General features: G+C 31.7%; 1 protein-coding gene across 1 annotated transcript in view; it reads left to right on the top strand.

The window, feature by feature from the left end:
* Window positions 1-26709, top strand: part of LOC127724131 (transient receptor potential cation channel subfamily M member 8-like) — an 83566-nt gene that overhangs the window by 51859 nt on the left and 4998 nt on the right. The window contains exons 18-32 of the mRNA XM_052230993.1: window positions 1808-1951; window positions 2317-2550; window positions 3951-4125; window positions 5416-5472; window positions 7181-7219; window positions 9216-9336; window positions 12022-12232; window positions 13298-13437; window positions 14053-14192; window positions 19016-19134; window positions 19718-19812; window positions 20957-21160; window positions 23080-23296; window positions 23651-23770; window positions 25550-25846. Coding sequence (XP_052086953.1) covers window positions 1808-1951; window positions 2317-2550; window positions 3951-4125; window positions 5416-5472; window positions 7181-7219; window positions 9216-9336; window positions 12022-12232; window positions 13298-13437; window positions 14053-14192; window positions 19016-19134; window positions 19718-19812; window positions 20957-21160; window positions 23080-23296; window positions 23651-23770; window positions 25550-25846 — 2313 coding nt within the window. The remainder of the gene's footprint in view (window positions 1-1807; window positions 1952-2316; window positions 2551-3950; window positions 4126-5415; window positions 5473-7180; window positions 7220-9215; window positions 9337-12021; window positions 12233-13297; window positions 13438-14052; window positions 14193-19015; window positions 19135-19717; window positions 19813-20956; window positions 21161-23079; window positions 23297-23650; window positions 23771-25549; window positions 25847-26709) is intronic.

Raw genomic sequence — 26709 nt, 5'->3', positions numbered from 1 at the left:
TAATATAACTTAAATGGGGTGTTAGCTCCCCTTTTTAATACCAGATTTTATTTTTGTATATACATATTTCATTTAATCTTTAATCATTACAAATTATTTAAATTAAATAGATTTTGGTATATTTAATTTATTCGAAAAGACATATATTGATATACAGAATTTATTTATCTTGTTTTGAAAAGTTAAAAAATTTTAATTACCAAAATTTAGAATCTTCAAAATTTATATATATAATATTTAGCAACGTGATTTGGTATAATTAAATCGTAACACCATTATGTCGTTCTTAGTCAATTAAATATTATAAGCGTATATGCCATAAATCTGACATTTCATAATTCATATTGCTGTTTAAAGTATTAAAATTATGTGCTTACGATTTAAATTGAACAATTATATTTAAATTTTGTTTAAACTGTTTCCGTTTCATTTAAGTTAAGATTATTTTAGCGTTATTACATTTGGCATATATCGTTCACCGGTCAGTAAAATAGTTTTATCTGTGGTACGCATTCTGAATCCACATCAGAATTGCTCTTGCTACGGATGTACAATGAAAAATTATGTTGATTTCATAAACTTACCATCAAGCTGTTCATAGCCGTGATCGTCTAGTCGTTTATAACGAATGTCATAACGGTGATATTAACAGTGCAAAGTTCGAACCTTGTACCCGGAATGAATTTTTTTCATTGTAATTTTTTTTTCTGGACCAAAATATTGTTTTAATCCTAGAACATGTAGAAGTATCATATATTTCATTTTCATATAATGGCGATGATTTTGTTTCTGTTTTTATTGTCAAAGAAGTAGTTTTAACCCATTTCTTAAAAAAAAATAACACCCAAAATAAAACAAATTCAATAAACATGAACAAACCAAGATATATATATTTCATTAGATTACAATGAGACAGAAATACAGTTAAATGACATGTTTTGACAAGTAAGCGCTTTAAGAGTACTATTTATATAATGATTGATGTCAGCCATCGTGGTCTAGTGGTATCATGCATAGACTGAAGACTGTATTGATTACGAAGAAAATACGCGCGGGTTCGAATCCTACAGATGCCACTCGTTTTTGAGAGGATAAAAGATCGTAAGTTAAAAGGTTAAAGTTATAATATAAGTTCTCTTAAGTTAATACTATGGTCAGTGGATTCTTGAAAAATAATCTACAGTCAGAACAATAGACTGACGTCAGAGAAATGGGTTAAAAATTACACTTCAGGAAATAAAATTTGTTGTTTCAAAAATCCAACTTTTAGTGGTTGAGTTAACAAAGTTAAAAAGATCAAAAGGTTCAAATAAGGCCATTGTTTTAGCCACTTGAATATTTTGAAATTCCAAATATTCACTGGTGGAGTTTTCTCCTTGGCAATCATACAACATCTTATTTTTATATTGGCCATAGAATTAAAGGAAAATTGACATCTGACATATGATAGTAGTTCTAGTGATAAACAAAATATGATTGAGATCTAAGGCAAAAAAAACAACAAAAAAACACACAGATGAGACAAAAAAAGAAGCTCAAAGAAACTTAGAAACAGGTTTTCAAAAATTAAGTAAAATATCAGTAGAATGGAGTTTTGTGAATAAGTTGAATTATCGAAGTAAGCTAAGTCCTTACTTTCTCAATGTAACATACACTTTCATACTACAAAAAAATCACTACCATTTTTTTATTATGATTTTTCCAAGCAATGGCTCACAAAAACAATAAACCATGCGAGTATTTGCATGAAAATCATTTTAATTCTTAAAAAAATAAGTAACCTCTGAAATTTCTTTTTTTTTTTCAGATGTTTTATTTCATATATTTGGGTATATTCTGCTTGGCAGTACTGTGGCCAACCTGTGGAAACCTATATTTAGATACGGTTGTGTGGGTCTGGACTTTAATTATGCTTACAGAATTAATAAGACATACATATGTCAAGCACCAGGTAATGAATTGATTGTTGTTCATCATAATTTTGTTTAATGGTGAGGAATATTTTCTATTTTTTTTTTAATTGTAAAATCTTGAGGTCAAATTTTAAAGTTCTCCTACCTTCTACCTAGAACTTGTTTATAATTTAGGTCAAAGAGCTCTTTATGGGAATTGCACCAGTAGCCAAAATATATCCATACAACGTCTTTCAGAACATGAAAAAGATCTTTGACAATTTTTACTTTATCTTTTAACACATTTTGGAAAGATTGCAATGTTTGCAAATATTAAGGCACCGTCCTCTGAAACAAAGTGCAGAGCACATCTACTATTTGTACTTTTATCGGCAATGTCAGAAATCTTTTTTTTTCTTTTCAGAGACATAAAAGCATGTTATCGATGTGGAGCTGTGTGGAAATTTTAATTATGTTTGTTTTTATCGTGTCCTACCTGTTTCTGAGGATAATGCCACAGTGGATCAATTATTCTGATATCTATGTTTCCAAGACTGTACTCAGCATGGGCTTGATATTTTTTTTCTATCGATTGCCACATGTATATTTACCTATGAGTCCAACTCTTGGACCAATGCTTGTAAGGATGAACAGGATGGTAAGAATATTTTTATGTCCCTGCCACAAAGTGGTCGTGGCCATATAGTTTTACCCTTAACCATCACTCTGTCATTCTGCAACGAACAGTTATATGGACATTTTCCTATACGCCTTCACATATATAAAGCTGATTTTCAGTATGTGAGTCTACTATGATGAGTTACAGATCAAGTTTACATTTAGTTCCACTCTGCTGATTTTTGCAAAGTTAACGGACTTTGGACTTTGAAATTTTTTTGAAAATAACAGTTATACAGCCTTTTTTTCTAACAAGAATTAGAAATTTAAGTTTGAGCCCCCCTGACCAAAAATCCTGGATCCACCCATGTTATAATATGTATTTTCCTAAGTTGAGGTCTATCCTGCAATGTGTTATGAAATTGCAACATTTCTATTGGCTATTCTTTAGGTCAATGATCACAATTCCCCCTTGGCAACCAATTTTGTGATTCATTAATAATATACAAAAGACTCGCATGTTTCACCTGAAAAATATTCTTTTTTGTCAAATTTAATTTCATTCTGAACCATACAAAAACCTTAAAAATGTGTATAGGTGAAAAATATTTCACAAGAAAAACATTAATTTCTATAAAAGAGATAGCTATAACAACTTGTGAGAATTGGATATGGCTTGATATCAACTGTTATTATTTTTAAATTCAATGATAATGATAAACTCGCCATAGGCTCATTTATTATTACATGTATATTAACATTAAATAACTCATGTTGATATCAAGTGATATACAATTCTCACTTAATGTATGTGTAGCCCATAATTCTTTCTCATATGTAAGACCCCTTCAATCTAACTTAAATCAAGCAAAATTTATTTGTGCCTTTCCCAAGTTAAGTTACAATGGTTGTCTTCATTAGTTTAAAAATACAATACAAATTTTGTTCTCCAAATTTTTGTTGGCTCAAATATTTTTTTCAAAAATGAATTTTAGAGATAGAAGAACACACAGTTATGAATCAGTGGAAAACAATAAATCTTGTTGGATATACGGTGGATTCATTAATATTCGTTGGATATCAATTTTCGTGGATTTTGTGAGTACAGTGGAACCATGAATTTAAATGTTCAAAGAATTACAAATTTTCTAAAGGAATGTATGCAGGCTTGGCCAAAACCACGAAATTAAATATCCACGAATGTGCAAGTTTTCATCAAATCACAAAAATTAATACCCATGAAAATAAATGAATCCACAGTAGTTATTTGTGGATATGTGAAAACTAAGAAATCCACGAACATTTGTTGCCAAGTAACAGTATGGTCACAGTAAACTAAAAAAAAGTTTAAAAAAAAAAAAAAAAAAACACTAAAAAGAATTACACTTAGATTCAAACACTTGCAGAAAAGAAATATGTTGTTATATTTTTTAATTTCAGATAAGAGTTGACTTTGTGTCTTTTGTAAGAATGTTCCTGATTTTCATGATATCAGGTGGTGTAACCATACAGGCAATTCTGTATCCAAACTTCCCTCTAGGAGTTGAACTAATAAAGAAGGTTCTAACCAGACCCCTGTTTGCTATGTTCCTGACACAGATTCATGACTTGGATGGTAATAATTAAAAAAAAGATTTATAAGAGTTAAACAGGTGTATGGAGGATTATCAGTCATTTAATTTTTTTTTATGAGTCATAAGCACTAAGTTCAGGCTAGGTGATTTCTTTAAAAAGATAAATAACTCCATCAACAACTTTCCAACATGGTTAATTGATCTCTATCAATATAACAAGCCATTAATTCATGCAAGATATTCATTGTAAAGTTATAAAAAATTGGTTACTGAAACCCTTTAGAGCTATGATGTTTAGCATGGTTAGAGAGACCTCTTTGTGTCAGTTTTCTGTCTATTTTTTATCTGGTCGTTTCCACTGACACAAAAGACTAGCTATAACTTGAAAATGATGAGTATTAGCTTGATTTCCAACTATTGATGTATGCACTCATTATTAAACATTGCAGATTAATATGCAAAAATTTACTTACAGTTACCCTTAACAAACAAAATAGAGGATTGAAGGCTTAAATAATGGTTTAATTTAAAAAACTAATATATATTACAGGTACATGACTACTATATATGATGATTTAATGAAGATACACAAGAAGCCAAAAAGCTGGCTAGTTGTTTACTCAGGGGGTGGCACTTACTATGTTATGAGTGGTATTGATGTGGCACTGCAGTAGTCACCTTTTCAAACTTAATAATATATGATAAGGTTAAGAAATTATGATGAAATATATCGTAAGGTTGCTGATTGAATCATAAATATCTGAGACCAATCACATTTCAATATTTTTCACAGATGCGATTAAAATCAAATTCGTAAATGCATCAGATATTTGTCAAATCTATTTATCTCTTCATGAAATAGCGTTATCATGATAGCTACAGGTGTAATTTTTGTCAAAAAATATATATGAAAGGATATGTATTTTTGTTATTCAAAATATATCATATGTGACCAGGTTGTTACTTGATGTCTCAGCTGCTCATCCCTACCATAAAAGGATTGAAGTACTGCCTGAGAATGAATAACAGATAATTATCTACAATGGATAACAGATTATCCAGAACAAATTACGTATAATTATCCAGTCCAGATAGCAATCATACTCTTTATAAATAGTGTGCTACTGTTAAATCTTTCATTCTGCCTCTAAAGAAGGTCAATGAATGACCAAACAGGTCAGGCTATGAATCATCACAAGCTACAGTGTTTTGGTATTACTTGTTTTTTATTATCGTATTTATGGAAAACTAGTGTCTTTAGTGTAAGAATTCCCTTTCTTCAATAATTGTATATTTTGTACATGTATTTAAAGGCATATATTTATTTGTAGGAGATCCTGATTGTAGTCCACATTATGCCAATTTGACAACTAGCTACTGTGCAACTGGTAATTAGAGAACATTAAAAAATATTTTCTTATATTAAACCCTTGGATTTTATGTGTAATTAATTTTTGCATCCATGTATTATTTTTTGACATCTTTGATACCGTATAAAGTAAAAATGTTAAATTTTAGATAAGAAACAATTTTTGATGGTTTTACAGTGTCATATGTCAGATTTCATTAAGTTTGTATGCAATAATTTTGATATATGTCTCAACTAAAATTCAGCATTTTTATGTGTATCACTTATCATTAAACTTATTGCTTTCTTAGAGAAGAATTGACTTCAGATGTGTATTTTTTTTTAATTGCCTTGTTTAGGAATTGTCTAGGTAGTGTTCATTAATAATTTTATTTAAATGGAAAAATTTGTTTTTTTCCATTCTATAATTTTTTTTAAATTTGTGCAGTTCTGATGTTAATCTTTCAAGGAATTAACTCCCTTTATTGTGCCAAAACTAATTTGTCTGTACAGTATGCAAAAAATTATTTTGGACAAACATTTGAAGATTTGCCAATGTTCAAGGAAAGTTCAATAGAGCATATTTGATGTCATAGTCAAAACTTAGTTTAACCTACCCAACAAGTACATATATCCAAAAATGGTTTCTGCTTGCTAACATAAACACCCCTTTCAGTTCAGTGATGAAATTTGGCATAAATATCCATCAGGTATAGAATTAATTTGGGCCTGGTCAGAAAGAACATACAAGAAAGTAGTACATAATATAAACAAAATAGCTCCTACGCATAGCTGTATCATTTTCAATAGGTGACATATTTGTGTAGTTTTGGTATCAAAAGAAAGCTTGGGTACTTGGAACCACTGTAGAACCCTTGTTGAAATTTTCTTTTGATTAGTAAAAAAAATATATAAAATTATAATAGGAGGGCACATTTGCCCTGTAGTTCAGATCAGAAGTACCTGTTTTTGTACTATCAAACTTTCGGGAACCAGTGTGCTCTAATATGTAATTAAAGGTATGTTGAATTTTTAAGCACAAGTAAGGATAAGGTATAGTTTTGACATGAAATGACTGCCACTTTATTTGAACATAAGACAAATTAGCCATTAATGCTTGACATTGCAGAATTTAACATAGAAATCAATGGGGCTATTAATTAGTGGATTTATTCCATCACTCCTAGAAGGGATTTTATGTAATAGGAAGAAAAATGTACATTGAAATTCATCATAAAAACAGTTCAACTGAGCTAGACCGAATTTTTCTGTCCCTATATTGCAGATATGAAAAACAAAATTGATATAAAAAAGAAAAAAAAGTGGAAGGCTATCGAAGATCAGGAAATATCTGCACTATAGAGACAAAAGAATTGGGTCTACAACTTGGGTGCATATAGGTACAAAAATCTATTCTGCTCTATAACTTTATAACTCCATGAGTTTTTAGCTTAAACTTGATGTTATTATTCATCAATACTAGATTGTGTGTTGAATCATGATAAAAAATTCAGTTGACCTTAGACACCCCCATTAGTGAAGTTTGAAATCACTATCCTCTAGTTTTCCACGTGTCACCTTCAAATATTGTGTATTTTTATTAAGATATTAGCATTTTTTGCAACTTAAAATGTTTGTAAAATTTGCACATTGATTTGGAAGACTTGCTATTGATTAATTTTCATGGTAATGTTGAAAAACAAAAATTCATATTAGAATAAAAGTTCATGTATAACTTTCTTTTTCAGATGACTTCCACTTTAGGGGTTCTCATATGTATAAACCTGGTTAGTAAACTGTTTATTATATGTTGTGATTGATAATTTGAATCGTAGATCAATTTATTCAGTAAATATATGCTAGCTTTTAACCCTTTCAACGATATACACAGCATATGCCGCGATGACGTACGCCGCCCGCCACAGCTGTTCGGGGCATATGTCGCGATGAAGATGGATTTTTCATCCAGACTCGTAAACATTCGGTTTTCATTTGGGTCCTCTCTAATTTTTCCTCGTATGAATCGAGGATATACAAGGTCCCGTTTGGGCTTGAAATCGTAGAAATTTTAATGGTATAGCATGCAGTAGAAGAAAAATAAAAAATGTTTTTTGACAAATGCAAATGGCGGGAATCGAAAAAAAGATGCTGTTAATATGGAAATATTTCAGCATTTCTATGGCGAAACTGACAACGAGGAATGGTTTAAAGGTTTCCCGTTATCTCAATATGTTAATTACATGTAATTCGTGTGAGAAATATGATTTGATTGATCTTTAAGAGACATAGAAAAAGTGGGGGAAACGGAGGTTGACTGAAAATTTTGAAGATGGAGCCATTTATTTACGCCATGGAATCGAGCAACTGGTGTCTTCTTTATTATATGGCAGATAAAACAACAAAATAAATGAAGATTAAAAGTTGTTTGTATTCAAAATTCAACACAAATACAATAATTTACACCTTTTACCTGTTAGTTACCTGAAAATGCAGGTAGCTTGGTGAAAATTTTACTAAAATAATTGCATAACATTACAGTTCATGCTCTCCTGAGCATTTTTCATGCATTAACTTTGTCTGTATCTCTAATAATAAAAAAGATACAGCAGTCTGAAAAGGAATATACTGTTCTAATAAATGAACACAAAAAAAATGCATCAGCAGCAGCCATTTTTCTATTTTATTGTTTAGCGTTGAAAGGGTTAAGAATTACCCTTTTAATTTTTACTTTTTAGTTTCAAATATGAATTCCAAAACATCAATTTGACACAAATAGCGTACATGTCCTCCAAAAAGATAAAGTAAATTTTGTTGTAATTGCAATTTTTTTTTAAATTCAATATTTTTTGTACATAAGCCATTTAATGTCTTATAAAGTTATAGATGTTCATACATAAGTAAATATTTTACAAGAACAGCTGAGAAATAACACTTTGTTCAAAAATTGAAATAAACCAAACCTTTTTACAAGTTGAAAAATTACTTCTGCAACATTATTACATCATTATGATGAAACGTAAGTTAAATTAGTAAGAAAATGAAACAATTTTATTATTAACCTCATACATGATTTCTCATCAAAATTTTAAAAAAATGTTTGAGAATTTCAATAAAATAAGATTTAAAAGGTCTTTTTACATCTGAGTCTATAACATAAGACACAACTTTTTATTTTTATTTTTATTTTTTGTGTTTTTAACGCCACTTTTATGCACCGCTTTTGGGCTATTTCGTGGCGGCCATTTTTAATTGGTGGAGGAAGCCGGAGTGCCCAGAGAAAACCACCAACTTTCGATAGGAAAACTGACAATCCTAGTCAATTAAGATTGGAGTCGAGTGCACCTGCATGAGTGGGGTTCGAAAACTCACAACCTCAGTGTTGACCTGTTAGTGATTACAGTAGTAACTACTTAGACCACTCGGCCACCGAGGCCCCCTAAAGACACAACTAAAGAACTACACAAAAAAAAAAGATTGATATGGAAAAACACCGCTGAAGTAGAAGCTATGTATTGTATCTGTTTATCTTTTTTTATGGGCAAATAGTTTATATAAAAATGGAAAAGAAAAGAAAAGATATGGTGTATCAGTTCATAATACAAAATCACTATAAACACACAAAAAAACCAACAGAAAAGGAGCAAATAAAACCTCATGTGCACATTTCGCCTTAGAAATCATCAAATTTAAATTCCCTCCAAGATAAACCACTTTGCAGTAATAGAAGATAACTTGTCATTTATGTTATAATTAAACAATTTAAGCATAATTATTTACTTTTAGAACCACTAGTGGAACCAGTCCAAAAGTGTCCAATGTCAAGTTTGGGTGGTTACATAATTACCATACAGTATCTTCTGATTTGCAAACTTGTATTAGTCACACTGTTGTTTGCAATGTTTGCGTAAGTATGGCAGGAAATTAAATTTGTAATTTTTTTTTTATTTGATTAAAGAACACAGGGAAGTTTATGTTAAACACCTTTGAAATCAGATTCCTTCAGCTATTATATGTCATTTTTTCAGGCCATACCCACATTTCATCCTGTCTTCAACAAGAGAAATACCATAAAATCTCTTTATTAAACTATTTTTGGTAACATTTGTTATAGAAAAATTACATATATTATCTCTGTACCTATTAGTTTGTCATCACTAAGACTTCCAGCTCTTTGATTGAAACCAAACTAGACTGGTGAATTATAGTTGCTTTTTATAGCTGACTATTCACTATACAGTATGGGTTTTCTCATTGTTGAAGGCTGTACGGCTACCTATAATTGCTTACATCCATGTCAATTGAACAAGGGTTGATAGTTGTCTCAACGGCAATCAAACCACATCTCCTAATTTTTATACGACCGCAAAAATTAAAAAATTTTTGGTCGTATATTGGTATGACGTTGGTGGCGTCGTCGTCGTCTGGCGTCGTCCGGCGTCGTCCGAAGACACATTGGTTTTCGCACTCTGACTTTAGTTTAAGTGAATGGATCTCCATGAAATTTTACCATAAGGTTCAATACCACGAAAGGAAGGTTGGGATTGATTTTGGGGGTTATGGTACCAACAGTTAAGGAATAAGGGGCCAAAAAGGGGTCAAAAATAAGCATTTTTGTAACTTCCAGACAATAACTTGTGTGTAAGTGTATGGATCTCTCTGACATTGTACCACAAGGTTCCATATCACAAAGGGAAGGCTGTAATTGATTTTGGGGGTAATTGCCTCAAAATTTTAGGAATTGGGGGCCAAAAAGGGGCCAAAAATAAGCATTTTTCTAGTTTCCAGACAATAACTTGTGTTCAAGTGTATGGATCTCTCTGAAATTGTACTGCAAGGTACCATACCACAAAGGGAAGGCTTGTATTGAGTTTGGGGGTGATGAATCATAAGGGGGTTCAAAAAATTTGGGAGGGGGGATTTTTTGTTTTTCCTTTTTTTTTTTTTTTTTCCTTTTTTTTTTCTTTTAAAATTTTCCATTTTAAGTTGGTTATTTCTGATTAATATTTAAAAGCAAATAATAATGATATGGTAGGAGATACACACCAAACAGGATGTGTAAATTATTATATAATAAGTATTGTGTAATAGCAAGAAATTTTCAATTGCACAGTATTGCACAATAGCAAGAAATCTTCAATTGCACAGTATTGTGCAATAGCAAGAAATCTTCAATTGCACAGTATTGCGCAATAGCAAGAAATATCCACTAGCACAATATTGCGCAATAGCAAGAAATTGTCAATTGTACAGTATTGCGCAATAGCAAGAAATATTCAATTGCACAGTATTGTGCAAAAGAAGATACTTCGTATAAATTGCTTATTTCTTGATCAATTTCAATGGGATTTTATTCTTGAATTCTTGGGGTTCTTTAATATGCTGAATCTAACCGTGTATTAAGTTTTTGGATTTTGGGCCCCATTTTTAAATTGGTCCACATTGAGGTCCAAAGGGTCCAAAATTTAACTTTGTTTGATTTCATCAAAAATTGAATTATTGGGGTTCTTTGATATGCCGAATCTAACCGTGTATTTAGATTCTTAATTTTTGGTTCCGTTTTCAACTTTGTCCACATTGAGGTCAAAAGGGTCCAAAATTAAACTTTGTTTGATTTCATCAAAAATTGAATTCTTGGGGTTCTTTGATATGCTGAATCTAACCATGTATTTAGATTTTGGATATTGGACCATAATAGGTGAATGTCAAATTTAAAATTTTTAAGTTCTTAGATCACATTCATTCTGTCTCAGAAACCTATGCTGTGTCAAATATTTAATCACAATCCAAATTCAGAGCTGTATCAAGCTTGAATGTTGTGTCCATACTTGCCCCAACTGTTCAGGGTTCGACCTCTGCGGTCGTATCAAGCTGCGCCCTGCGGAGCATTTTATTATATAGTTAAAGTTGGTTGCCTCATTTGCCTATCAATTTCTATGAGAAAATATCCCCAAATTACATGATCTTTTACCCATTTAAGTTCACCTAGTCAAGCTAACCTTTTCTTGTCTGTCTGGTATTCATCATTTAACATTTTCAAACTAGAAGGTCTAAAATGACACAAAACATGGCCGTCTGCAAAATTATCATCTGGAACATTCAAGATCTTCTGGTCTGATTATAACCATTAGAGTATGAAAAATTCTTAAATATGACAATTTTTTCATTCGTTGTTGGTCATCTTTGGATACAGTAAACAGATTTCATATAAACTCATCATAGATACTAGGCTTAAAATTTTGCACACTAGAAGCACATTTCATCTACAAGGGACTCATCATGACACTTGAATCAAAAAACTTAAAAAGGCCAAAATAAAGTACGAAGCTTAAGAACATTGAGGACCCAAAATTAAATTGAGATGTGATTGCATATTATCAACTATCTAGTGTTGACCTAGTTACAAATACAATTTACAGTTTATGAACACCAATTCTCAAACAGTTTTCGTAGTGAAAAGAAACATGTATTTATTATTACTGGCAACTATGCCTTGTTGTTTGAAAACTTTAAAATGAAATAATTCCAGCAGGCATGGTGTACTATTGATACAAATTCATGATTTCTAATGTTTTGTTTTATTGTTTTTCAGTCTCACAATAACCAAGGTAGATCTTGAAGCTGCTGAGATCTGGAAGTTTCAACGATATATGATAATTATGGACTTTGAGGACCGACTCTGCTTTCCACCACCTTTCACCATCATCAACTACCTTTTTATTCTTCTAACTTTTATACATAGACATTTAAAAGGCTGCATAAAGCAATGTTCTGACTTTTGTACATGTGATAAAGTGATTAAGGTAGGGTCACAACCATTTGCTTTGCATATTCAAAAGGCTTTGTTTTTTCACAATACCAATTGCTAAAATTTTTACCCAATTGCAGCTTAAATTTACCTCTATAAAGTGATCTACTAGGGTGCGTTCAATATCATAGCTGCTATGTAGATTTCCACTACTGAACATATAGCTAGTCTAGCCGCTAAATAGATCTAGATAGCTTAAAAAATTCATGCTATCTAGTGAATCCAAAATGGCGTCAGATAGGTTATTATTAATGAAGTCAATTGGATAACCTAGATATTTAGCATATCGTTCAACATAGATAGATATATAGGAAATAGCAACTATACTAGCTGCTATGATATTGAACATCATTATAGCTTACTGTGAATTCATTTATTTTTCCCTCCTATAAAAAATATATTCTTTGTTGAACATTATTAGTTATGAAGCAAGCGTAGTGAAATCAAATGATATTATCATCCATTTCCAGTAATTGAATGTCAGTGTCGAGCAATTAGAAAAAAAATGAATATAAGGATCACTAGTTTTCAAAATTTGACTTTGCTATGAAAAATTCTATCAACATGACTTTTTTATAAGTCATTAGTTTTGTTAGCAAATAAATTATTGCTTTGTTTCCTTATGTTCAGGAAGTTATTGTGTACTTCTAATCTGGATGTTTTTTTTATAGATAAGACATTTCAGCGAGTTTACTCTCGATTAATTAAGGTTTAAATAAAATCAATTTAGTTTTGATTTTGAATGAAAATTCTAAACACTTAGGTGAGGTTCTGCATTTATCTAATAACATAAAAAGGATAAAAACTTAGAGGAGTCATTTAAAATACGTGTTTGTTGAGTGAAAATGAGGCAACAGGAAGTCAATTTGCCTTTGACTGAAGCTTTTTAGATGTGAAAGAAAATATATACTAGTAAATAAATAGGGAGATGTGGTATAATTGCCAATGAGACAACTCTCTACCAGAGTCCAAATGATGTCCAAAGTATGCTCAAAATACTTAAAACTTTAATAAACAAGTTCTTCTACTTATAGGCTGACAATTTTCATGATTATTTCAGACGAAGAGATCAACAGAAAGTCATAAAAAGACAAAAAGGTCTGAGGATTATAATTACTGGAAGAAATGCTCCCATGATTATGTCAATATACAGGAGGAAAAATGTCAAATGGAGGATATACCAAAGGTACAAGCTGAAATGTAAGTAACCCCGCCGCATTTTTGCGCCTGTCCCAAGTCAGGAGCCTCTGGCCTTTGTTAGTCTTGTATCATTTTTAATTTTAGTTTCCTGTGTATAATTTGGAGTTTAGTATGACGTCCATCATCACTGAACTAGTATACATATTTGTTTAGGGGCCAGCTGAAGGACGCCTTTGGGTGCGGGAGTTTCTCGCTGCATTGAAGACCTATTGGTGGCCTTCGGCTGTTGTCTACTCTATGGTCGGGTTGTTGTCTCTTTGACACATTCCCCATTTCCATTCTTAATTTTACACTATCATATAGCAAGTTTTTGGAAATACCTGTTCATTTAAAGTCAGGAATAGGTTTCTGGGAATTTGTCTCTTCCAAAACAGGACTATAAAATGGAGTTGGAGAATGTGTCCCTACCAAGATAGGACTATGTACTATGTCAGGAACATGCGTCAGGGAATTTGTCCACACAGGACTATGACAGTCAATTGTTAACATGAATATAACTGTAAATTCAAAATTTATTGCGTTGTTTTTATTGTTGCCAATATTGAATGGGATATGTTATGCAAAAATCAATTATATCTGCCAATTAATATTGTTTATTTATTTCCTTGTTTAAAGATTACAGAATATGCAAGATGATTTGAGATTCCAGAAGAAGACTATTAAGAGAATGACAGATAGGATATTTGAATTAGAGAGAATGATTCAATCCAGTAGGATGTATCTAGAGAATATCTCGCATAAATTGGACAAGTCAGGTAAAAAAAAAAGGGATCAATTAAAAAACGGTAAATCAAAGAAATAACAATAACACCATGGCCAAAAGAAAAGAAAAGACAAACGAGTTGAAATGACTGTTCATTAGTGACACCCATGGGAAAAGTGAAAGTTTTGAAAGTGAAAAGTACATGTTCATTGAAGAAATGATACAGTCTACTGTAAATTCAGAAATTATTGCGTGCATTTATTATTGCGATTTTTCAAGAATGGACAAAAATGCGAGATTAATTATTGCGATATCATGAAAATCTGCATACACATATATGTAACAGACATCAGAATGCAAGTTCTTATTATTGCGTTAGTCACCCAGTCGCATTATTCACATTAATAAAAACCTTGCAATAATTTCTGAATTTACAGTATTAAAGACTTCTCATACACTACACAAATCAGATTTTTGGAGGAAAATTAGAAAGGATGAAATGTTTATAGATAATATTGCCCATATTTTGCTAAACATGTTATTTACTGTATTCCTGTCACGTAATGTTGTCATTTTAGTGGTATTTTTAGCTCACCGTTCCAAAGGAACGGTCAGCTTTTGCCATCACTTGGCGTCCATCGTCGTCTGGCGTCGTCGTCCGTCCGGTGTAAACTATTTCAAACATCTCCTCTGAAACTAATGAACCAATTCAAACCAAACTTAAGCTGAATGATCCTTAGGGTATCTAAAATAAAGTTTGTGTTTTATTTTGTGTTTCGTCAAAAAACATGGCCGCCATGGCTAAAAATAGAACATAGGGGTAAAATGCAATTTTTGGTTTATTTCTCGAAAAACCAAACCATTTAGAGCAAATCTGACTTGTGGTAAAAATGTTCATAAGGTCAAGGCCTATCAGCCCTGAAATTTTCAGATGAATCTAACAACCCATTGTTGGGTTGCTGCCACTAAATTGGTAATTATAAGGAAATTTTGCAGTTTCTGGTTATTATCTTGAATATTTTTATAGATAAAGATAAACTGTAAACAGCAAAAATGTTCAGCAAAGTAAGATCTTCAAATAAGTTTATATGACCAAAATTGTCAATTGACCCCTTAAGGAGTTATTGCCCTTTAAGGACAATTTTACACAATTTGTTTATCATGTTTTCTAACTTTAAAAAATCTTCTCCTCTGAAACTACTGAACCAATTCCAACCAAACTAAAGTTGAATGATCCTTAGGGTATCTAGAATAAAGTTTGTGTTTTATTTTCTGTTTCGTCAAAAAACAAGGCCACCATGACAATTGGTAAAAATGTTCATTAGGTCAAGGTCTATCAGCCCTGAAATTTTCAGATGAATCTAACAACCCATTGTCTTGTATAAATTTTGTATTTTATTTCCTTGTACGTCAAGAAACATAGCCACTATGGCTAAAATGGAAAAAAGGGGTAAAATGCATTTTTTTGCTTTTGAAGAAAATATGACAGATACAAAGAACATTTAAATGGCATTTTTAAGCCACTCATTAATATATATTGAAAAGCAAAAATAATCATTGATAAATGTTTTAAGCAAAAAATTACAGGTGAGTGATTCAGGCTCTTGAGAGCCTCTTGTTAACATTGCCATATAAGCAGGAGGTTTGGCTAGCCATAAAACCAGGTTGAACCCACCATCTTTTCTTAAATGTCCTGTACCAAGTCAGGAATATGGCAGTTGTTATCAAATAGTCTGTTTCTATGTATGTTGGCATTTGTTTTTGTAGCAGTTCAGTGTTTCTGTTGTTCCATTGTTTTCCTCTTACAGTTGATGTGTTTCCCTTGGTTTTGGTTTTTGACCCCGTTTTTTTTCGCTTAATCGACTTATGACTATTGAACAGCGGTATACTACTGTTGCCTTTATTTATGTGTCATTTATTGCAGAAATAACGTTTGCTATTTCAGTTATTATAACCCCTAATACCTTTTCAGCAGAAGTATATACTGTGAAAGTACTTTTATTCGTGGGTATCAATTTTCGTGGTTTAAGCAAAAGTTACATGTTTGTGGATTTTAGTTTTCTGAAAGAAAAAAAAAATGAGAGAAGAATTTGAAGCCACCAGAAACGAAGATTCTTGAAATAATCCTAATGTTGATTTAAAATGATTTGCGGGACATTGCAAATAAGGTGTTCATTTTCACCTACTTGTTTGTCAGCTTTCATTTATACTGACAACATTCACCAAATTTTTAATAAAATAATAGCTTTGGGAAATAAGCTGATTCATCTATGCTCTTTTACAGTGTTGACTTATCTATTGAAGGAAATTGCAACGTAAACATTTTAATTGTTGCACACGTGTAATCTGATGTGTTGACACTAATTAACCCGATACTCCTGTTAAGAAATTTGATTTTCAAAGCAGATCTTTGAAATTTCTTAAATTGTTAGGGTAAACTTGAAACTTGTATATTATTGAAAACTGTACATCAAGCCAAGGCTTCTAAAACGGTCATATTTGCCGGACAAATGTAAATTTATCAGACATTGCCTGACTGGGCCATTCATGAAACTGACATCTATGTAGGTTTGCCATTTCAAAGTTCATGTGATTCTGAAAAATCAACCATTTTGACTTGACATTGTTCCTTAAACAGACACACTTTTCCGGTCATTAAAGTGACAGTGCTCTATAAACAAGCCATAAAAGAGCTGTTCCTTTGCTTTTTGTATGTTTTTTTGTTGTGCATTTACTGATTTTGTGTCATGGATGGAAACCCCATATCCTTTGTTTTTCTATCCTACTATAATCCCCTCTCATTACAATCAAGGTTAATTAAGTGTCTAACAGTTAAGATTTACCTGTGCCCAAGGATTTATATAGTATACAAGTCCTTGCTGTGCCGGACATGGATTGATCTTTTTGGAAGTTATTTTTTTATCTAAATTAAAAACATTCCTTGTCTAAATTTAACTACTTTTTAGCAAAACAGATTGAGACTATCAGAAAAACGTATTTAAAACGATAAGATCATAATTTACACGTAACAGGTAGACTATGTAGTACCGGACATTGATCGGTCTTTTTATTTAAAAGTTATATCTAAATTTCAGCAGTTTGCATCTAATCAATTTAGTCAAAAAGATATACGTATATGAACATGATTTGATGAAAAAATAAAAAAGGAAGTAATAAAGATTGTAAGCGAAAAATTGTCAGAACCACGTTGTTTGAACTAGTACACGTGTGCGCATGTGCACAGGTGTGAGGTTTAATTATGCAACCAAATTTTTCAAAAATGCTAAAATAACCATTGATACCTTTATCTTACGTTCATTATGAGTATTTTCCTGAAGAAATAACGTGGAAAGAGCTACTTAAATTCAATCATGCTTTATAAACGTACACGGATTTCACGTAGTCATCTCTGGTCCATGGTCAACCATTGCCAAGTCAACATCCGGATTAGAAAATGTGTCTTTTAAAATCGAAAACGAAGTTATTGACAGCTTACTTTTCCACAAATAAAGAGTCTTAGGCAGATATTAGTATGCTGATATTGCACACTTCAAATGATGCACCGTCAATTGAACAGTTTACGTCAGAACATCGAATTTATATCAAAAGTCAAGTTTGAAATCGTTTTTATGTCAATCATTGATTATATGAAGCCCAGCTGATTAAAATGCTTGCCTTTTGTTACTAAGTCTTAATGGACTGAAATCAGGATAAGACAAAAAATGTCCGGCTGGCTCAAATATTTTTTGGAAGCCCTGCATCAACCCCTAGATACCTTTTTTGTCCTTTGACTGCTGTTACATTGACCTTTACCCTACACCTTTTTTCATACATGTGTTTTATCTAAGGTTCACATGGGAAGAAATGATGATATGGTATATAAGAGGCAACATCAGTAAACCAATGTTCAAAACTGATTAATATTTTTTTGGCTGGGTTGGACAAAGTCCAAAACTAGCTTATAGTATTCTGATGTCTGGCTGGCGGTTCAAGCAGGAAAAGTAGGTACATGATTTGTATAATCAACTCCTCCTACAGTTTTAAATCCAAATCCCTGAAATTTCGCAGCAAGATTGAACATATGTTGAAATTGTGCACCTGATATTATGGAATTATTTGGGGAATTTTTTCTCATTTTTCAAGACATAAGAACATAGTCATTTTTCAGCAAAATTTAGTCACAACTATTGCAACATGACCATTTGAGACTTTGACCTATTTTTGATATACAAATCAAGATAAAAAACTAAATCTCATGATGTCAAAAAGGAGCGAGACCGGTCGGCATGGCAGGGTGTCTCCTGCTGTACATGCATCACCATTCATGTAAATCCACACTCAGTCAATATGTCACAATAGTGCGAAGGACACAATGGGTAAAATAACAGACGACTATTTTGGTATCTCTAATTTTTTCAGTTTTCACATTTCCCAACCGATTGTGAAAAAATTGTTCTCCTCATTAGTGAAATGTCTGTTCTCGACAAATGATTGGTAGAAATTTAATTATGACGTCAAATTTTCTTGGTTTCTTCTGATTTTTCTATTGTGACGTCACATATAAAGAACACAACTTTCTGCTAATCTTTGGAAAAGGAAGGATAAAAATCATTAGAGAAACAGATTCCACTACTATAACTCGTGTATTACGATATTTCTCCACTTTCAACAGTTAAATTTTAATAATTTAAAAAGCTCGGCAAGCCCCGCGCTTTAAATATTAAAATTTAACCGTCTCAAGCGGAGAAATATCGTAATACACTTGTTGCAGTGGTGGAATCTATATATCTATAGATCTAAGACAGTAAAAACAAGTCACTTGTGTGTTGAGACACGCACAAATTGTATTGGTATATGTGTATTTTATTTTAACAGATGTGCTTGGAGTATCTACAGTAAAAGGTTTACTTGTCCATGTGGCTGCCAGGCAATCACCTTATCCAGGAACCAATGTTGCTAGATTCCCTGTCTTTGATAAATATGTTCCATGGGAGGTAAGACTTATAAGGTTACCAGTGTATATTAGATACAATATTTTTCTGCCTAAGCTAGTCTAATAAGGATCAAAGAAAAGTCAAAATTACGTAGGAGTTCAAATATCAAGACAAATCACTATTTAAAGCAGTGACATAAACACATCATTTTTTATGTAGGGTTATTTTAAAATTATCAGTTGAAAGAAAATAATTTTCCTGGTCATTCTGTAGAGGTTATTCTTCCCATATACTGCATATGAAAATTCCAGACATCTTCATCACTGCCAAAATTTCTCCTGTTTTTCCAATGCTTGTGTCTTAAAAAACAAGCACTCAGGCTTATCTGTTTAATCCATTTTTTATGTATTATATTTTTTTTACTGAAAATACATTTTTTATCAAAATGTCAATATTTTAAACTGTTGAAACTAACATCCTTAATTTAACCTTTTAGTAAATGACTGAGAATATAAGAGCCATTCAAGTTTCGCAAAACAAGCCCTGTTGCTTTAGAAATATTTAATTACTGAGGAAATTAAGATTACATTTTTTGTTATTTATATACATTGTTTATTGTAAATATGACTGTTTCAAATTACAGCAACCATATGAAGTTTATGATGCCAGAATATACACAAAGCGAAGAGATTCATTTAGTGAAGATGAAAGACTGTATGTTGATGAAGATATTTTACTGTAAGTATTACAATAACTTCATGGAAAATAGTAATATCACTCACAGAAATTAATCATAAAAAGCAGTAATGAAAAGAGACATAGCAAAATATTTCCTTGACCATTAATTTTTTATTCTTATATTATATGATGTGCTGCTTTCGCTTTGTAAACAATGAAACAAATTCTAAAGAAGATTGCAAATGTTTAGGTTGAGAATTATAAGGGTTATAAATTGAATACATATTTTCTAGAGGTTATTTAAAATTAGTTCATGCAAGTCATAGATTTGTTGGAAATTTTTTGCTTTATATTACAGGGAGTAAAATACAACATCCACACACATGGCACACTTATCTCTGATTCAGTTTTATAAATTTCCATATTTGTGGTATAAGAATCAAAATGATGCATGCAAGCCATATGTTTGTTGTCATTTTCGCATAACCTGGGCAGTTATATATGTTCCTTGCTAATACATGTAATAAAATAAGAATATAATGGTCCAGGCCATCATAAAATTCTATGGCTTGCATGATCTATTTCTTAAATATTTCATTGTTTACAATGAGTACCATGAATTCCTAATCAAATAAAAGTCAATTATTGCATATCAAGTGAAATAAAACCCATTATTTCACTGCCCTTGTGCATACAACTAAAGGTGGTGTCAAAATGTAAATTCATCAAAACAAAGTAAATACATGTAAAAAAGGATTTTCTACTTTATTTGGAATAAAAATCAATCTGATAGAAAGAAAAGATAATCCAAGAATTCAAATATAGACAAATTTTCAAATCCTGACCAAACATCAGATAAATCACTCGTCTGCTATGCATTAATGTCTTGTTCTGTCACGTGTTTGATATATATATTTTTTTTTTTATGTTTTAATTATGGGATTAGTTAATTTATAAATTTCAGAACACGTCTTGTTGTTTTTGTATTACTGGAAACAAGTAACGCCAGCCATAACATAAATAACACCTCCACAAAGACAACATGCTATTTGAAAAAAAATATGTTTTGAGTACTTTGGGAAAGTATGATACACTTCTCTACTTCAATTGTAGCTGCATAATTCTTTTCTTAAAAAAGATTATTTTGTTAGCAAAATGCTGCCTTGTACATCACAGCCATAATGTTTATTGTTCTTTTTTGTAGTATCAAACAACAAAGACAAGAACGCAATCTGTTGCCGGAGGAAGAAAGAGCAGAATTACCTCCCTTACCTTCCATTAATATTGTATGGAACAAGATAGTGACATCAAAATTAGACGTAGGAACACAGATGTATGATAGAAGGTCTTGGGTGATGCTGGATAATCAGATTTGTAGATATAAAATCGATCCACTTGGAGTTCCTTTGTAAGTGCTAAAGGGGAGATTATTTGTGGACTGAACTATATGTCAGTCATCAAACTACCTGCACCTTCAATTTATCAGGGAAAATTTAGGTATCAAATTAGTCAATGAAAACTTGATGGAATATAGATAAAGTCAAGTAAATAAGATAAATTGACATGAACTCTTGTATATTAGGCTTATGGTTGCATTTAATCAACCTATGATGATGGAAGTTTTTAACAACCTTGACTGGCTATACAGCCCTCGCACGGTCATTATCAACCTAACTGTGAGCCCTCTAGTTATATACCTGTCATTTGTTTATTGTCACTCATGGTCACTAAAATGCTTTAACACAAAGCTCTATTTAGACCCAGACAATTTTGGAACATGCTCTAGGGCAAGCTTTTTCCAATTACACCTGGAAACTACTGATTTTTTATTTTTTATTTTATTTAGGCAAAAAGAGTTAGGTTTGGAGCCTATGAATTAGAGTTGCTCTGCGTTATTTTTTGGCCTTGGTAAAATGAGAAAAAAATAGGCAATCAAAAATTGATCAATCTGCATTTTAACATTATACCTGGATATGAATATTTATGTTACATGAAACTGTTCATAAAAATGTAATTAATGTATGGTATTATTAATTCTCTCCTGTTTAAGATCTTATTACCTCCCCCTACCATCTATTAAAGGCTTTATTTTGCCCAGAATGCTGAACTAAATAATTTCATGATGTGATGGATTTAAATTACAAGTACCTGTTTTTTGTGTTTTTTTTTACAATTTTATTATAGATTCTAGATGATTTACAGTTTGGCATATTAAATGTAAAGACACTTGTCTATTGTTGAAGACTGTATGTTGCCCTCTAACAGACTTTAGGTTACTCATGTAGTTAGGTTGCTGTCTCATGGACCTACATACCACATCTCCTTTTATTCATCAATAAATGGGAATAAATCTCTTACCATACCTTTTGTCCTTAAGATACCACATTCCAAATACTGTAAACCAACTAATTTTCATGGATACTTTTCATGTTTAGTTCTTCTAACAGACCGATTTATTTTTACAATTTTCTAACTTTCTTGATGTCTTTATTTAATGGAACATCCAACTTTGACATAATTGCAACATTTTATATTCACAAAAGTGAAAATTAGATGGTTTTACAGTACACAAAAGTGGTGTCTGGCTCATAACTTAAGAATGCCTTTCTATGTTGTGATGTTACACTATTGTTTCTGTAAAAGGGTGAAGGTTTGGTACCATTAAAACTTTTAAACCCGCTGCATTTGTTTGCACCTGTCCTAAGTCAGGAATCTGTTGTTCAGTAGTTGTCGTTTGTTGTTGTGGTTCATAAGTGTTTCTCGTTTCTAGTTTTTTATATAGATTAGACCGTTGGTTTTCCCGTTTGAATGGTTTTACACTAGTAATTTTTGGGGCCCTTTATAGCTTACTGTTTGATGTGAGCCAAGGCTCCGTGTTGAAGACCGTACTGTGACCTATAATGATTTACTTTTATAAATTTTGACTTGGATGGAGAGTTGTCTCATTGGCACTCATACCACATCTTCTTATATCTACTTAAGGACATTAATGATACTTTGTGTTATTGCTACCAACTGTCTAAAGGTGTGTCCAAGGTCTGTATGGTTGTCTGACAGGTCAAGATCACAGACTTAGTTAAGCATAACATGAGGATATACAAACATTGCAGGACTATTGAATGCTTTTAAGATTATTTGCCATTCATTTTTGTTACTATCCTAGCAAAGTGCCAAAGGGCTAAAATGAGTATTGGTATCTAGTGTAAGAATCAAGGCTGCATTATTGATTTAATTTTTTTTTCACCAAAAAATAATTTGGTACATGGTGTGGCCTATAAAAGTTTATATCAAGAAGGGTTTTTTTTATATTTCTATTTGATATTTTAGGAATCCAATGGGAAGAACTGGTCTCAGAGGGAAAGGTGTGCTGTGGCGTTGGGGTCCAAACCATGAGATCTTGGCTGTTTGTACAAGATGGAGAAGAATTGATACACTTGATGGTCAGCTTCAGGGTTATCTCTATGTAGAAGGAAAGAAAGTATTGGAATTCATAGCTGTGAGGAAAGATGATGAAAGTGAAGACAGCTGCTTCGGTTTACCTGGGGTATAGTTTGATTAATGGAAAAAAAAAATTCTTTAACTTCGAGAGATCAATTAATTAAACAAAAATGTTCTTATTGGGCATCAGGAGGAGTTTAGTTTATACATTTGATTAGATGATATATGAATGTTAGGCTGAAATCAAATGATCATATATATATATTAAATGTTTCAGCCTTGCTTTTTACACATGTATCCCACTTTTCGTTAATCCTATGCAAATTCACAATGAGATAGGGTTTTTTTTTTTCAAAGTTAGCTTTAGATTTATAATATACCAGTCCAGCTGAATGAATTCATTTTAATTTTTAGGTCTTCTTATTGCCTGTAATGTTAACTAAAATGTTGTTTATCACAGGGAGCCCTACATGGTTTGATTTCCCCATACAGTACTTTAGTGGAAGCTTTTGCTGTAGAAGTGTTGGATGAACATACATTTGAATGTAAACCAAACTTGGATCAAGGAGATCTTATTCAGGTAAAGTAGTTGCTAAATCACATGTGGAGCAGGATCTGCTTACCCTCTCGGAGCACCTCAAATAACCCCCCGTTTTTGGTGGGGTATCTATTGCCCAGACTTTAGTTTTCTATGTTGTGTTTTGTGTTTTGTGTACTGTTGTTTGTTTTTTGGTGGTTTTTTGTTTTTTGTCATTGCATTGTCAGTTTTGTAACTTTGAATATCTTTCACATCTCTTTCACTGTAGTTTCATGATAATATTCAGGCATTCTTAAACTTGCAAGGCTCTATTTTTCAGGACATTGGCACATTTTGCCATCCTTACTGGTTTCTGAGCCTATATATATATATATATATATTTTATCATGAATGCTAATTATTTGTAATATAGGGGAGACAATCTAACCTTACACTTATTGTGTTGCAAGTGGTCAGATGAAATCTTATTGAACTGTTGTAATTATGGAAGATAAGGTAAACTTCCATTTGCAATATTAGTTAATTTTAGTGTTGTCTGATGAAATTGACTTCATTATATCAGATGTAATACCCTTGAAACAAAGTTTTTGGGTATATAGGAATCAGCCTGTCTCCATCCATCTGTCTGACTGTCCATATGTCTGTCTGGCCAACTTCCTTATCCAAACCGTTTAGAATAAAAGATCATGATATGCAAACATGACCATCAGAAGAAATTTTTAATTCTGTTAAGTTTATCAAGAATTTTTCCTCTTTAACCTTAGGAATTTTAACCCTTTTCAAAACTAACCTTCAGGTTTAAGTCCAGCCAAATGGATAGTTCTAGTTATGTTTAATTTGTTTGTGTGTAATTCTGCTATTGTTGGTTCAAAGGAAAAGGTATGTTATAAAGATCTAGAGTCATAATTTGTTATAAAGATCTAAAGTCATTATTTGTTAGGATCTAGAGTCATAATTTGGCTCCTGAAATAGCAATTGTTGATGAATGAAGAGATGAATAATCTGGACAGTTTAGTGTAAAAAGGTCATTATGATGTGATAAACATTTCAAAATTGACACCTTTAACCTTAAATAGCCATTTTAAATATAGGTTTTAGACAATTAAATATGAGCCTCTTTGCTCATATTTTAAATATTGTTGACAAGATCTTAAAATGGGGCCATTTTGGCAGTTTTAACAATTTTGCACTAAATGTAAGAAGTTTGAATCCTTAAAGTAAATATATCAGACAAACTACAAAAATATTGATATTGATGTAATGATGTTCCTGACTAGAGACAGGCACATGAAAATGTGGTTGGGTTAAACTGGTTGAGGGATGTCTGTTAATCAACAACTCAGCATTATGGTTTGGCCCAGTCATCGCCTTTTGATTATGAGTATCATTCACTAGTAAACCAATTTTGAACTGAAACAGTCATTTTGATCGGAACAGGTGTTAAAAGACTGAACAATGAATTATTAAGTTATGTTTTGTCTTTCTGTTGATTTTCAGTCTTATCCACTGTGGTAAATTCGGTATTGTTAAGACAAGTCGTTGCAGTCAATAAAGATCAGTTAAGTCTATGTTCTGATTGTTCAATAGCTTTTATTTACCTGCACAAAACAACAACTTACTGAATTGTCTGAAAAAGGTAAAACAATACTGAATTTACAGCAAGAGAATATCATATAATAAACTTAAACTCTTTACTAGACTTAAAGTTTTGAGGTTCAGACTCTTAAGATAACTTGTTAAGATCAAAATGACCATTTAAGACTCGAATTTATTTACTGCTCATATTTTATTCCTTTTGATGTATGATTTCTTTCCTTTTAGTATTTTTCCCAGTTTGCTGCTCCTAATTTAGGCAGTATAGGTAATGTAGCATCAAGAACTTCAATCAATTTTCCCATAAGATCTCTATCACAGCCATGTCTAGGAAGTTTTGCAGCTTCGCGTGTCGGATCAAAGACAAGCTTAAGGACAGATATTGATTCTTCAGGATTTAGTGCTACTATGTTGTACAAAGGATATATAGATGATCCAAGAAACACAGACAGTGCCTGGGTAGAAGCTGAAGTTTGGAATTTTCACTATGATTCATCTGATACATTTGATGTTAAATTACCAGAGGTAATAATAAGAAATTGTTTCCAATTTTCATTTATAAAATTGATTATGAATGGACAGAGTCTCAAAATGACTCTGTTTTATTTGAGGTCGTTGGTAAATCTCCTGGGAAATCACGAAGTATTGATTGCAGTCTGTATGAAATCAGCTTCAGCAGTTAAGAATATTGTAATTCATGTTTTAAATACTAAAACTACTTGAAATCACAAATTTTACATCTTATTTTATAATTTGGGTCTTATGAAGGCCCTGCCCATTAATCAGGGTAAAAAGTCTATAGTAGTAGTGTACCATGTGTGTCCCCATCCCTCACAAATAACTAAGTAAAAAACCACTAGGAGTTGGCAAATGAAACTTAGTACTACTATAAATAGAAGGTGTGTCACATTCAAAGAAGAAAACTGTAAATTGAAAGTCATGATCAAACACTTGATTGTATATAAAAATTTAAAAAAAATTGTTCTCTAACTTATAAAATCTCTTTCTATAATTATACATCATTACTGGAAGATGTATCACATACGCTGGTTAAAAAAAAAAAAATATGTTCAAAGTGATGGTCAAAAACTGGGTTAACTTGGCCACTTCTGTGCACTTGTAAAACAATTGTGTCAGCTCTCTAACTTTAAAAGCACTTTAAGGTTGGATGCATCAGTAAAGTTTCAGCCATCTGTGGGTATAAGCTTTTTTTAAAGGAATAACCTTGTTTACTTTAAAATTGGAATTAAGATTTACAGATGGCTGACCCAGAATATAAGATTTTCATTTTATTTATAATTCTCAAAATAAAATTCTGAAGAAAATGTAATCATCCATAATTTATTAATTTGAGTGCCTCCCAATACCCATTTGTTTAAATCTGGTAA

The sequence above is a fragment of the Mytilus californianus genome, unplaced genomic scaffold (assembly GCF_021869535.1).
Source record: "Mytilus californianus isolate M0D057914Y unplaced genomic scaffold, xbMytCali1.0.p SCAF_14, whole genome shotgun sequence".
Classification (NCBI taxonomy): Eukaryota; Metazoa; Mollusca; class Bivalvia; order Mytilida; family Mytilidae; genus Mytilus; species Mytilus californianus.
Note: the sequence above shows the minus strand (reverse complement) of the source record. Positions and strands in the feature narration are given on the sequence as shown.